This window comes from Anomalospiza imberbis, chromosome 13 (assembly GCF_031753505.1).
Source record: "Anomalospiza imberbis isolate Cuckoo-Finch-1a 21T00152 chromosome 13, ASM3175350v1, whole genome shotgun sequence".
Taxonomy (NCBI): domain Eukaryota; kingdom Metazoa; phylum Chordata; class Aves; order Passeriformes; family Viduidae; genus Anomalospiza; species Anomalospiza imberbis.
The window spans coordinates 6,669,709-6,681,862 of NC_089693.1; the positions used below are offsets into that span (position 1 = coordinate 6,669,709).

A 12,154-nucleotide genomic window follows, 5' to 3' on the forward strand; every position below is an offset into this window, starting at 1 on the left:
TTTTAGTAGAAATGAGAGAGGGAGTGGGATTAGAGGGGGGTTTAGCCCTGACGCAGCCACTCTCCATCAGAGTGGCTTTGGTCAAATCACTTCACTCCTCTAAAAGTGTCCTGTGTGTCACGAGAGTCCTTAGCTTAGTGTTGAAAGAGAATTACGATGTTGACTTCATGCCAGAGAAAGGTAAGCAAGGGGAACCCCTGGGGAATGGTGACTCATGAAAACTTGGCTGGGCAGAGGAAGCAGCTGGGACATGAAATTTGTACAACTGTGGTGGTGACACCATCATGGGAGCATGGAGAAGGGGAAAGTCAGCTGGGACTTTGTAAACTCCAGCAGCAAAAGTTTTGCTTTCCTAGTCCAGTGGGGGTAATTCTCTCATCCATAAGGCAGTGCAGGTGGGTTAAGTTTCTGCAGCTTGTGATTTTTTTTTCAATGTTTAAGATAGATATTGAGGGCAGACAAGGCTGGTTTCTTGTGTTATCTTTGGGTTATGGTAAGGAGAAAAATAGCAAAAAGCTTGATTCTTTATGTAGATGAATGGGAACCAAGAAAGTATATGAAAAAATACCTGCAGATGTGCTTGGCCTCACCTACAGGTTTCAGGAGTTTCACCCTATGGTTGCTGCTGTTCCCTTCAGTCCCAGATACAGTAGTTGTTAAAATGAATAGCGAGGAAGCAGTGAAGTCAGCAATTGGAACCAGAATTTGGAAATCAAGTGGCCTTGTAGTGTTTCAAATGGACTTGTTGAAGGGCCTTGGGGATTGGGTTTTCTTTTCTTTTTTTGGGGTGGAGGAGGGGACTGGTTTGAATAAACAAAAAATTGTTAGTAGCAATGAAAGAAGTTTGTTTTTAAATTACCTTTGTGGACCTTCTGTTTGCACAGGGATGTTGGAAATGAAAACCGAAGACAAGGTAGATTTTCAGAAGGACGGCACAGAGGAAGTGGTGAGTGCAGGTTTTGTCTCCTTGTCCTTTGCTATGCTTTATAAAGAAACACTACTGCTACTGTGACCTGCTGGTTTCCTTTCTGTAGCCTCTGCAAAGCTGAACGATGCCCAGTGACGCTGCTTTATCCTTTTAAAGATAGCCTGGGCTTTTTTAGCCTTTGCGCTTCCAACCGCTGGATTCAGGCACATTGATGTTTTCTCAGCCTGTGACAGATTGAGCCAAGAGGTTCCTCATGGGGCAAGGTTGTACCAAGATTTGTGTATGATTTGACAAAAGCCACGTCCTGGAATGCACCTGAGGTTGGTGGTGCTGTGTGGGGCCAGCAGCACCTTCAAGGTCTCTGCACTGCTGCTGCTGCTGGGGTGGTCCTGAAGAGTCTGTCCATCCCTTCTGGTGCTTTGTGTTTCCAGGGAGGTTTTGGCAGAAGGAGCTGTGGCTGTGGTTTGTGTTGGTGTGTGCACAGACTCTGAGGTCTAAAGGCATCATGGGCTGGGAGTGTTTGTGCCTTAACTGGAAGAAAAATGAATGATGGGAGGGTATATAGGGATCAAATGTGAGGGGAAATGCCACGTTCCTCATGTCAGTGAAACAATATAAAAAGGTCATGCCAGGAATCAGGAATCCATTGGTATTGTATTTTATTACTTGTGCTTTGCCATATTTAAGGACTGTCTGTCATTTAAAAAAAAAGGTTGGTATTTAGTGTTACATGAACATAATTTTCATTTAAAGCACCACTAGTACAAATTCTGCTTTGTCAATAGCTGTGTTTTTTTTTGGTGTTACCTTTCCTAGATGGATTTGTATTTGCTCCTGTATTTTATGTGTGGTTTCGTGTTCCTGAAAAAGTGTTTTGTAAATGGCAAATTGATGGCAGCCTTGTGTTGGAGCACGTTTCCTTTGAGCAGCTGTGTTTGTGTCTTCCCCTACCATTATGAAGCTGTTAAAAGAGAAAATACTGTGGGGATGAGTTTACACTGTAGGGTGGAGCTCCAAAAATCTTTGCTCATCATGCAGTAAAGCTCTTTGAACAGCAGAACAGTCTTGCCAAAGCTTGTAATAAAATCAGGTTTATTATGTTTTTAACAAGTTAAGGCTTAATTTCTGTAGCTGTTTGCTTGGTGAGTTAGCCAGGGATTAGAGAAAATAACTTTCCAAGCTAAAATTTGTGCTGTGTGATATGGAAGTATTTCATTACTGGAATGTGTGAGTGTAAAGATGCTACTGATTTTTTTTTTTTACAGACCCTTTATTATAGATCATTTTCCTGACCAATACTTCCAAATCTGGTAGTGAAGTAAGAAATCTTTAGAAAATGCGGAGAAAAGAAAAAAAAATGTAATTTGCCTTCCATTTTGCATGTTTTACAGGCATTTTGGGTTTTGTGTGTGTGCTTTCTTCTCTTCTTCCTCTCCCTCCCACCCTGTCAAACACCTCTTTAGAAATCTGGCTTTTCCGAGGCAGGAATGGGAGTGCCAGGGGAATGGAAAGTTTGCTGCAGGACTGACAGGGTTTCCTGTTGCTACGTTCAACAGAATCAAAATAACAACTGCACTATATAAAGGTCATTTGGGAAAAAAAAAAAAACACACCAAAAAAAGGAGTGGTGGAATGCTTATAAATAGAGCTTAATTCACACATGCATGCTGGGTCAGAGGCGGCCGGTGAAAGCCACCACCGTGCTTTGTGCCTCTCCTGCCACGTCCTGACTCTGCTTTATTTAGTGCTGCTTAATTTTTGTAGCCAGGAGTCTTTCAGGTGCTCATTGGCTTCTCATTGCAGAGACATTTTGTGGTTAGTAACGGTGGTTTTCTTAACTTGCTGCAAATAGAAGTGTTGTTGCTTGCCCCTGGTCAGGATCTGCAGGTATTTTGCAGCTTCACTGGTGCTGTCAGCAGTTTTGGATATTGGGAATACTTGTTAACTCCTGTTTTATGGGTGAGAAATTTGCACACTGCTTTTTATAAGCACAAGTTACTTCTAAAAAAAACAGTCTTGGGATTTAAATAGTGCAATTTCTTAAATAGTTCAGTCAGGCTGAAGGAGAGTAGCTTGAGTACTCTGGAGAGAGAAGGGGGAAAACTCTTTCTTCTAAGCTAGGTTGTGAAGAATGAAAAACTGTGAAGCATTTTTAGAATTAGCTGGATCTGTGATGCCAGTGTTACAGATGTGAGATCTCACACTTTCTCCTGTAGTCGTTTCAGAAGATTCTTGCATGTCGTGGAAAAGCTGCTGTTAAAAAATGTTCAGGAAGATAATGGTCTGTAGGGTTATAAGCACTGAAGAGAAAATAATGGAAAAATGTTTTTTCCAACTAAAATGAGTTTTTAAATTATCTATTTCTTAAATTTCCAGAATCTTTTCTCAGAAGTTGTATCTGTTCAGCTACAAAACCCAGTAACCAGAACTTCCCAGGCTCCTTGCATGGCGGGCAGTGGGTGCTTATCCTGGTGGAGACTCTCCTGGTCCTTATGTTCCTGCTTAGTTGGGGAATCTTGAGTAGAGCTGGGACAAGCACTTGATGTGATCTATTAAAATGAGACTTTAATGTTTTTAAAATGGAATAATTTTTAACTCTGATGAGAAATTTGGTTTGCCTTCTGCATGCTATGATATTACAATAATTTAAAATGGAGCCTGTGACTCCAGCATCATAAAAGTAAAGCAGCAGTTTAAAACGACCTGTACCCTGATGTGCTTCTCTTGTATTGATCCCAGAAATTGGTTGTGATTCATTATTTGCTGAATCTTTGTCTTCATGTGGCAGGATGGATGAGGTTGTGCTGCTGGATTCATCCGATGGCTTTGGTTGTCTGAACCTGTGACTGAGAAGTTGTAGCTGACTGACCTCAGGAACAGAGTTCACTGGGAAATAGCCTTCTCATTGCATTTATTAACTGTATTAGTTAGTTCCTATTGAATTGAATGCATCCTACCTTTTACCAGTGGAATCAGTATTTAATTAATGTCTGTATTTTCAGAAGTTGCAGAGAATGAAGCTTAGAAAACTCTTGCACTTACATCCCTCCACTGATCCAAGTAGTGCAGTAACAATTGATATATCAGCAAGGTCACTTTCTGGGGGGAAACTTGCAATATTTTCAGTCATGATTTGGAAGATGGAGGTATGTTTATAACACTCAGATGATATCAGGTCGGGAGGGATTGTAGGGACTTGAGAAAACAGGGTCAGCGTTCTGAGTGACCTCAAGAAATTGGAGAGCACATCCAGATAAGAGATAAAAGCAAACAGTGAGTGTTGCATTTGCAAAGGAGAAGGCAAAATGCACTTTTACCAATTCAGGCTTAAGCTGGAGAGGGATAGGTTAAAATAAGGCTGAGGATTTGTAGTGGATTACAAATGAACCAACTGCAAGAGCTATTGCAAGAGAGACAAATCTTGTTTGGAGTTATATTTGAAGGAGTGTCCTCCGTAAAGGGCGGGAGGTGACTTACTCATGTGTGGCACTGTGGAGCCCTCATCAGTGCCATCAAATGCAGTTTGGAGTGCCCTGCTCAGAGGAAGACACAGGCAGATTGGAAAGTGTCCAGAAGGAAACAATGAGGAGAGATTAAGAAACGTGAGAAGAGATTGAAAGAACTAAATTTATTCGATGCAGCAAAAAGAAAACCATTGTGCAATCCAGCAGTCTGCCAACATGTAATAGTGGTTATTAAAGTCCCAGATTTCCAAGGCAGTTTAATTTACTGATTTGCTAATTTGCCAGGATGATTTAGGCTGGATGTTGTGAAAACATCCTGTTAACCATCATAAAACTGTTGCAAGACCACCTAGGGAGGCCAGGAAACCTTCTTTCCTGGGAGTTGTTACAGATAAGAGAGATGATGCTGTCAGGACTGAGCCTCAGGTCTGTTGTTGCTGGTTGGTTTTGGTTTGTAGGCCCCCATGTTTGTGCTTTGCTGAACAGGGAGAAGAGCAAGGAGCTGCTTGGCCAGAGTCTGGCAGGGTGAGCAAAGGAAGGGGACTGGGACAGCAGGACTGCTGGAGATGAGGGTGGGAAGAAGGGGATGGAAAAGAGCCTATGGGAGAGAGTAGAGACCCACGTGGCACTGAGATGAGTGTTGGGATGGACAGTAGGTGTGAAGAATACAGGGATTTTTCCTTCCCCCCAACTGTAATCTCTCATGCTTCTGTTCCTTGGAGTCATCAGATAAATGGATAAAATAGTGGCCAAGGTGTACAGTGTCACCCACGTCCTGTGGCTGGTGCTGAGGAGCAGAGTCTGCTACAGTTGTTGTCAGATCAAGTGGTGCTTCATTGTTCCAAACTACTGAACCTTGCTGGTGACCCAAGACAAGGGATTGTCATAGTTCTCCAGGCTCCAATTTATTTTCTTAGGAATTAACTATTTTAACAAACTGCTTGCCCTGAGGATCTGACAAAATTCAGGTTGTCTGTATGCACTGAAGTTCATTTTCTCCATCAGGCCTTTTTTCCAAAGGGCCTGCAGAATAGCATAGGAATTTCCTCAACAGCTTGGACAATTTCAGAGCTAGTGGCTGAAGTGTTGGAAACAAATCAGGGCTGGGTCTGGTGGTGGAAAGTGCAGCCTTAACAATAGGCTGTGTTCTCACCCTGCCTCTTTAAAATCACTTGTGTAACCCTCTCTTTGTAAATATTGTCCTGTAACTACAGTAAACATGGAAAATCTGAGCCAAAAGGGGGCCTGCTCTAAGCCTGGCATTAATGCTGGAGGCTGACACACACTTACCCGTCGTGTCAGGGCTTTGGGCTAGTCATCTGCCAAGCCCTTTCTCACACCCACCAGCATCCTGTGTCTGCCCTGGATGCTCAGAGCAGAGGCTTTGAGCTCTGGGAGGAAATTGTGTCAGCTTGCCAGCCCTGAGTGAATGCATGGCTGGGCTGTGTAGGACACATCACCCTGGCTTTCGCCGGCTGCTCTGGGCATCACCACACAAGCTGCGGGGAGCAAGAATAAAAGCTGGGGGAAGGAAAAGAAAAAGAAATTCAGACCAGGCTGAGGTTCTTGTTTGGTCTTTACCATTGCTCATGCCTTGAAGGCGTTTATACAACTATTGTGGTAGGTTTTTTTGTCCTGCACTGAATTTCTCTGGGTGCTGCATTTCCGATGCCTTTTTATGCAGAATGCTGATAATCCCCAGCTCAAGACGGTAGTTTCCAAGCTCAGTCACAGGATTCACGGATGTTAAGGGGCGAGGCAGGAACGTGGACACGGAGCCAAATCCCCAGCCCAGTGCAGGGATGCTGCTCCCAGGTCTGGCTCTGGGCAGATGAAGGCGCCCGCGCCGCCCCAACCGTGGCCACAGGGCTTGTGCCAGCCCCGCTGATCTCTGGAGATGGTGAGTTAATTCTCCTCCCCTTCGCCTTCCCCTTCAGCCACTGTTCTTCAGAGGCAGAGATTGCTGCCTGATACTCTGGTTTTTCATCATTTCCTCATTTTCTCTAATGAAACATCTGGCTCTGCCATCCTCCCGGTCGCAGCGAAGTTTATCCCTCTGTTTTATCACACTCAGTGTTAAAAGCATCAAGATCTAGCTGCAGTGTCATATGCAGATGCTGTTGCCTCAAAGGCAGAGTTGTGTGTATATTCTTGCTGTAGTTTTGAGATGGTTTAGATTGAAGACAACTGTTTCACAGCTACAGTTCTGCAATGCTCACTTATGGCTTGCTTCAGACAAAGAGGTTCACTCATAAATTATTTTGCATCAGTGTATTAAAGTAGCTTTCAGATCATTTTTAGGATCAAGACTCTGTTATTTTACAAGTTTATAAAATACAGACCTAACAGATTTTAAGTATAGAAAATCCTGGGTTTATAGATCTCTTCCAGTGGTTTGATACATTCATTTTATATGCAGTCATGAAAGTATGGATCCATACTTTTCATGAAATAATGGATGTTTAAGACTGTTAGTCTGGCAAAGGAATGCTGGCATTGAATATTTCCTTCATATTACCTTATGAAGGAAAATACTGTGCTGTTTCTGAAAGGTCCAATCTCCTTTATCCTATAGGTTCTTTTATTTGTGTTTGAAATATCTTAAAAGTTTTGTGGTGTAACTGTTGTGCAGTAGACGTGGTTACTGCACATTGAATTCCCGGTCTAAATATAGAGAAAACTAAGATGAAAACATGGGAGACCAAATGTGGACTTTCGATGGAGGCTGCATTATTTTGACAAATACTTTGGTGTATCAGATCACTGCGTTTTTATCTTTCTGAAGGAACTTATCTAGTTCCATTCTGATATTCTAGAAGCCAGAGTTGGCCCCTTACAGTGTAGACAGGCAACCGTTTACGCTTTTCTGTAGATTACTTTTTTTTGCAGTTTATTGGAATTTACACCACTTTAGAGAAAAAACTTATAAATGCAATAAATAGATTTTCAATTATATTCCCATACAAGTTCTGGGTTTTTGTGAGTAGTCATGACACAGACAGGAGAGTTGAACAGGAACTCTTGGGCATTGGTGAAGCAGGCTCTAGCAATATCCAAGCATAGCATTTCTGACTTTACTTCCAGCAAAGGATGAAAAGAATGATGGGAGTAGGAACATAAGAAGTACTGTCAAACTTTTTCCATAGAAACATGGAATCAAAATGCCTGTCACCTCGTGGTCCTTTCACAGATTTCCCTTTTTGTTATTGTTCTCAGCCTTTTCCCAACTATTTTAGGTTGTTTGCCTTCCCTTACTATATTATTTTCATGCAAACATGGAAACCTGATTTTTTTTTTTCCTCCAGCATCTCAGCATCTCAGCTGTTTCTGCTTGGTGTCTGTTTCTGCCTGGTGTTACGTACACATCCTGGTGTGGCCCAGGGTGACTCAGCTGTGTTGCAGAATGTTTCTGGGCTCAAACTGCTGTTAAAACATCAGATGAGATAAAAGCCTGGGTGATAACTAAATGTTTGCCTCTTCATGCAGCATCCTTGCACTGGGCAGACTGATGGCTCTCTGGCTTGGCAGGGACATCTTTGCAGTTGTACGGGACAGACTGGTGGTGGTGGGGAGGTTTTTAAGCTTGGGGCTGTGAAACAAGAATAGATGGTTCATGTTGCAGTGGATGGTTCTAATATCACTCAGAAGGACTGTGTGGTTTGGTGTCCAAGAATGTGATATCTAAAAAGTTTGGGAGGGAGTGGGTTTGGCTGAGCTGGGGCAGCTGCAGGTCAGAATTAAAACCCCCAGGGCCAGAGCAGTGTCTTGGTGTTGCCTTTGGCTGTGGGCAGTCATAGCTGTCCTTATCATAATACCAAATTAATGGAAACTTTCAAGAATAGGAAACTTCTGAATTTTGGTAGAAAACTTTGTCATAAGTTATGTCAGCGAAGAGGTGATGTCTCCAAATGACATGTACAAAGCATGGACAAGGGTGACTTTTTTATTGGGACCACAGAGCAGGTAGACACAAAAGATAAGAGTTTCTTCTCAGTGCTGCTGTACCTCCTTTCCACTGCCACTTTGGTTTTCTACTGCTGTGGTCTTTGTTTTGGACTTCTGCTTTGGAATAACTCCAGCAAGGACGCTGTAACAAGAATGTAAAATGTTTTGCAATGGTTTAATAAAATGCACTTCATCAGCTGTATAGAAATTAGCAGATGGGAGCAAATTCTAAACTAGGCTTTCTTTTGTACTTGATCTCTTGCAGATAATAAAGTTCTTCTTCCACTTGTCATTCTCTTTCTCTTTCTGCTTCACTTATACATTAAATTTATGCCTAAATAAACATGTACTTGATGTAGCAAACTTTCTGATTTCCTCTTGAGCAGTGGTGAACTTAACTCCTCCCTCCCTTCTTACTTGCTGTGTTTATCATCTTAGTGCCAATGATGTACTTGGTGAAAATGAAGGTGGTAGCTGTGCCCAGGAGACTAATCCAAAAAATAGAGCAAATAGTTCTGAATTACCTTGTTTGCTTTCTCTTCTGTTTGTGTAGTTTGAAACAAAGGAATTGTTACTATTCTGTCTTTAACCTGAGTTATGCTGCTCTCCTTTCAGATCTGCAGAAGGTCTGATGGGTGGCTTATGGTTTCCTCAGCTTGGTTAGATATTACTTCTCCCTAAAGACTTTGCCCTGATACCAATACAGCCACTTAATAGTAGTTCCTCTTTATTTTTGCCCTTAGTTATTTGGGGGCATATTCGTACCTGCATCTTTACCAATATCACATGCCTCCCTCTCCTGGAGCATTTCCATCTTCCCCACTGGAGCACCAACACTTTGCAGGTACCTTGGGGCTGGCTCTGCCTGTCTCTGGCTGTGCTCTCCCTGCTCATGTGGTGTCCTTCCAGCTGCTGAGATAAGAGGCAGGAACGTGAAGCCTCGCCCCTGCTTGCTCATTAGTCTGAGCTCTGGTACCGAGTCTGCTTAGCATCAAGTGACTTGTTTGTCTTGTGTCTGCGACTATGCTTACCTCCATAAATCAAAAAAAGATCATAATCCTGAACTACTTGACACTGAACTTTTGCTTGGTTTCTTAACACAGCTGGACATATTAAATGCCTGAAAGTGGTTAGGAGGAATATTTCCAAAATACACATTTTCAAAGACTGGAAGTGCAGTTCTCTGAAACTTCAGTTTCAATCTGAGATCATCTTGTGTTTAGGAGTATGAAATCTCTTCTGCCTTTCCAAAATACTGTACTGATTCTTACCAAAAGCATGGAAAGGGATGGGCTGTTGAAATCTACTGAGATTACAGAAGGATTCCTTGTTATTTTGTTCCACTATTATTTCTTTTTTTAACTCACTGGCCATAACAAGGTGAGGAAATGCTTACTGACCTGCTTGCCCAGGAGGAGGCAGATAAGTTTTAGCTTCAAATGCCTGCACTCCAGGGTTAAAACAGAGCAGTAATGTACCTTTTTGAGCCTTTTAAAGAGAATGAAGGTTGTTTACATCGCGTCCAGATATTCCTACCTGTAGATAACCAAAGATTGGCATGACTGTAAAGGTTGGGGTCTTACAAAGGGAAGGGGTGAGAGAAACTCCTCTCTGCAGCATGGGCAGAAATGGGTTTTAGGGCATTTTCCAAATTCTGTGTTTTAATGTGTTTTGAGGTGACAACGAGAGGCAGCTCAAAAAGCTTTTTTAGTTCACAGCTGTATATTTGGGGGACAGTGTTTGATTTTTCTTGTCAAGCCTTGTTTATTTCTTCTTTTCTGTTTTTGAGGAAGCTGAGTTTTATTTCGTATGCTATAAACGATGCAAAAAGCACCCAGAAGACTGTAGATGGATCCTCTGCCTTTGTTATAAATATATGTATATAGACTAAATAAATAGCTTCTTTCTGGGCTTAAAATCCTTGCAGTGCAGCAGACAACAAAAATTTGTGTCTTGGAGTAGCTCTGAGAATTCTTTAATGTTGAAATATCTCTTCTGCTTGTGAACCTGGGGCTCTCCCTCCTCTAGATAAGCAGTTTCTGTTTAAACTGGTTTTTTTATGACTGTCCTTTTGGGCAAGCATTGGCACAGCTGACAGACTCTAGGAGTGCATGGCAGGGAAATAAGAAGTTTGCAGGTAAGATTAAACAAGTCCTCTCTGTTAAAAAGAGCAAGGGGAAAGAAAAAAAATCTGTGCGTGGGGTATTGGCTTTCTTTGGCTCTTGACAGTTTGAATGTACACTGAAAAAGACTGGAGCTCTTTAAAAGCTTTGTAAGTTGTTTTCTTCTCCTTCAAGAAAACAGAATTTAGATAGAAACATCTTGTTTCAACTAGCAGCTGAATTAAATGTTGAAAATAGGATATTTTGGTTGAATTTGTTGTTTTGGTTTTTTTTGTTAGGCAATCATTAGATTCAGAAGAAAAGTACATTCTGTTTTTATACAAGCCTTCCTGTGAGCAGTGCATGTTCTGTCTGGGAAGGAGCACTGTCTGAAGCACCAAACATCTTGTGGCAGCTTGGCTTTTAAAATATATTGTGTGTTATCTTTTACAGAGGATGTTGGCAGATATCTGGATGCCAGCAATGAAATAGCAGGAGGGGAGGCAAGACAAACCTGGGGTTTATTGTGGATTGCTGCTGGGAGTGCAAATGGGAGCCAGGAAGATGGGCAGTGGAGAGTGTTTTAGTCCCTTGTACGGGCAGAAAGCAGCAACAGCAGGGGGTATTTTAAGCCAATATTTGGGGGAGATGTATTTCCTTTATTTCTTGTCTGAGTCTGGTGAGCAAGACCAGCCTTGGGGGGCATTTAGCCTTTATCCCCCCAAACTCCCAGTACAGGGGGAGGGAACAAGGTGCTCACTGCAGCCACTAAAGAGAGACCAAAGTCAGGAAAGGAGCCCAACTTTTATTTTCTTCCAGTCTTACTAACTGGCCTAGCCAAAATAGAGCATAAAATAACAACAGCTGTTGAAAAAAGTCAAAATTATGTGCCTGTATCAACAGATGTTTCCATAAGCCATTGATTTTTAGGTTGGCCCAGCTTAAATACAGTATGAGGGTGAAAGTCAAAAAGGTAAAATCTTATCTAGGAGATGTTTCTCTAGTTAGGAGAACTTCATAAGCTGTCAGAGAAGCCATAAACAAAATTGCACCAAAAGATATAGTGGCTTTTAGTTTAAATTGTGAAAATGTTTTGCTTTCAATAGCTTTCAGATCTTTTGCTGGGTATTTTTGCTTATGCATCTGCATTAAGTAAGCCCATTTAACAAAACCTGATCCTCTTATAAACATGGAATAATGACAGTATCCCACATATGGGTTTCATTAATTTTTGCATGTTTTGAAGTTGCCTTTTTTTTTTTCTCTGAAAGGCAAACTTCAGAAAGAGAAGAGACTAGTGCTGCATGATAGCCAAAAAAGACTTACTGAGGAATAATAACTTGGAGTAGTTAAATTATTTACCTGTTGTATAACAGATTTTTTTTTCCAATAGAGAAGGATGCTGCATAGTCTTCATTCCTCCCAGTTGCTGTTAGTTGTTTGCTTTGATGGAACTGGCATCAGTTCTGCTGGTTATCTGCAAGCTTTTGTGCACTTGAATCTTGTAAATGTTTTGGATTTTAGCCTGAAGAGAAGGCTTCAGAATATTTTCCTCTTTCTTCCTAAGAAAACAAAACCAACCCTTTCCTTGTAGTCACTGGCAAGAACTCTCAGATGCTCCATTTTCCTTATCTGCAGCACAGCAATTTGCAGCTCCTGGGACAGTCCAGATCCGAAGGATAACTCAGGGAAATTGCAGGGTATAAGAAATGCTG

At 41.8% G+C, this 12,154-nt stretch overlaps 1 protein-coding gene across 12 annotated transcripts in view; it reads left to right on the forward strand.

The window, feature by feature from the left end:
• Window positions 1-12,154, forward strand: part of AKAP13 (A-kinase anchoring protein 13) — a 210,074-nt gene that overhangs the window by 116,702 nt on the left and 81,218 nt on the right. For 11 of the 12 annotated variants that reach the window (XM_068203706.1, XM_068203698.1, XM_068203700.1 and 8 more), the window contains one exon: window positions 885-946. In XM_068203706.1, coding sequence (XP_068059807.1) covers window positions 885-946 — 62 coding nt within the window. Of the gene's footprint in view, window positions 1-884; window positions 947-6,272; window positions 6,293-12,154 lie in introns of those variants that run through there. The other variant, XM_068203711.1, reaches the window with a different exon arrangement.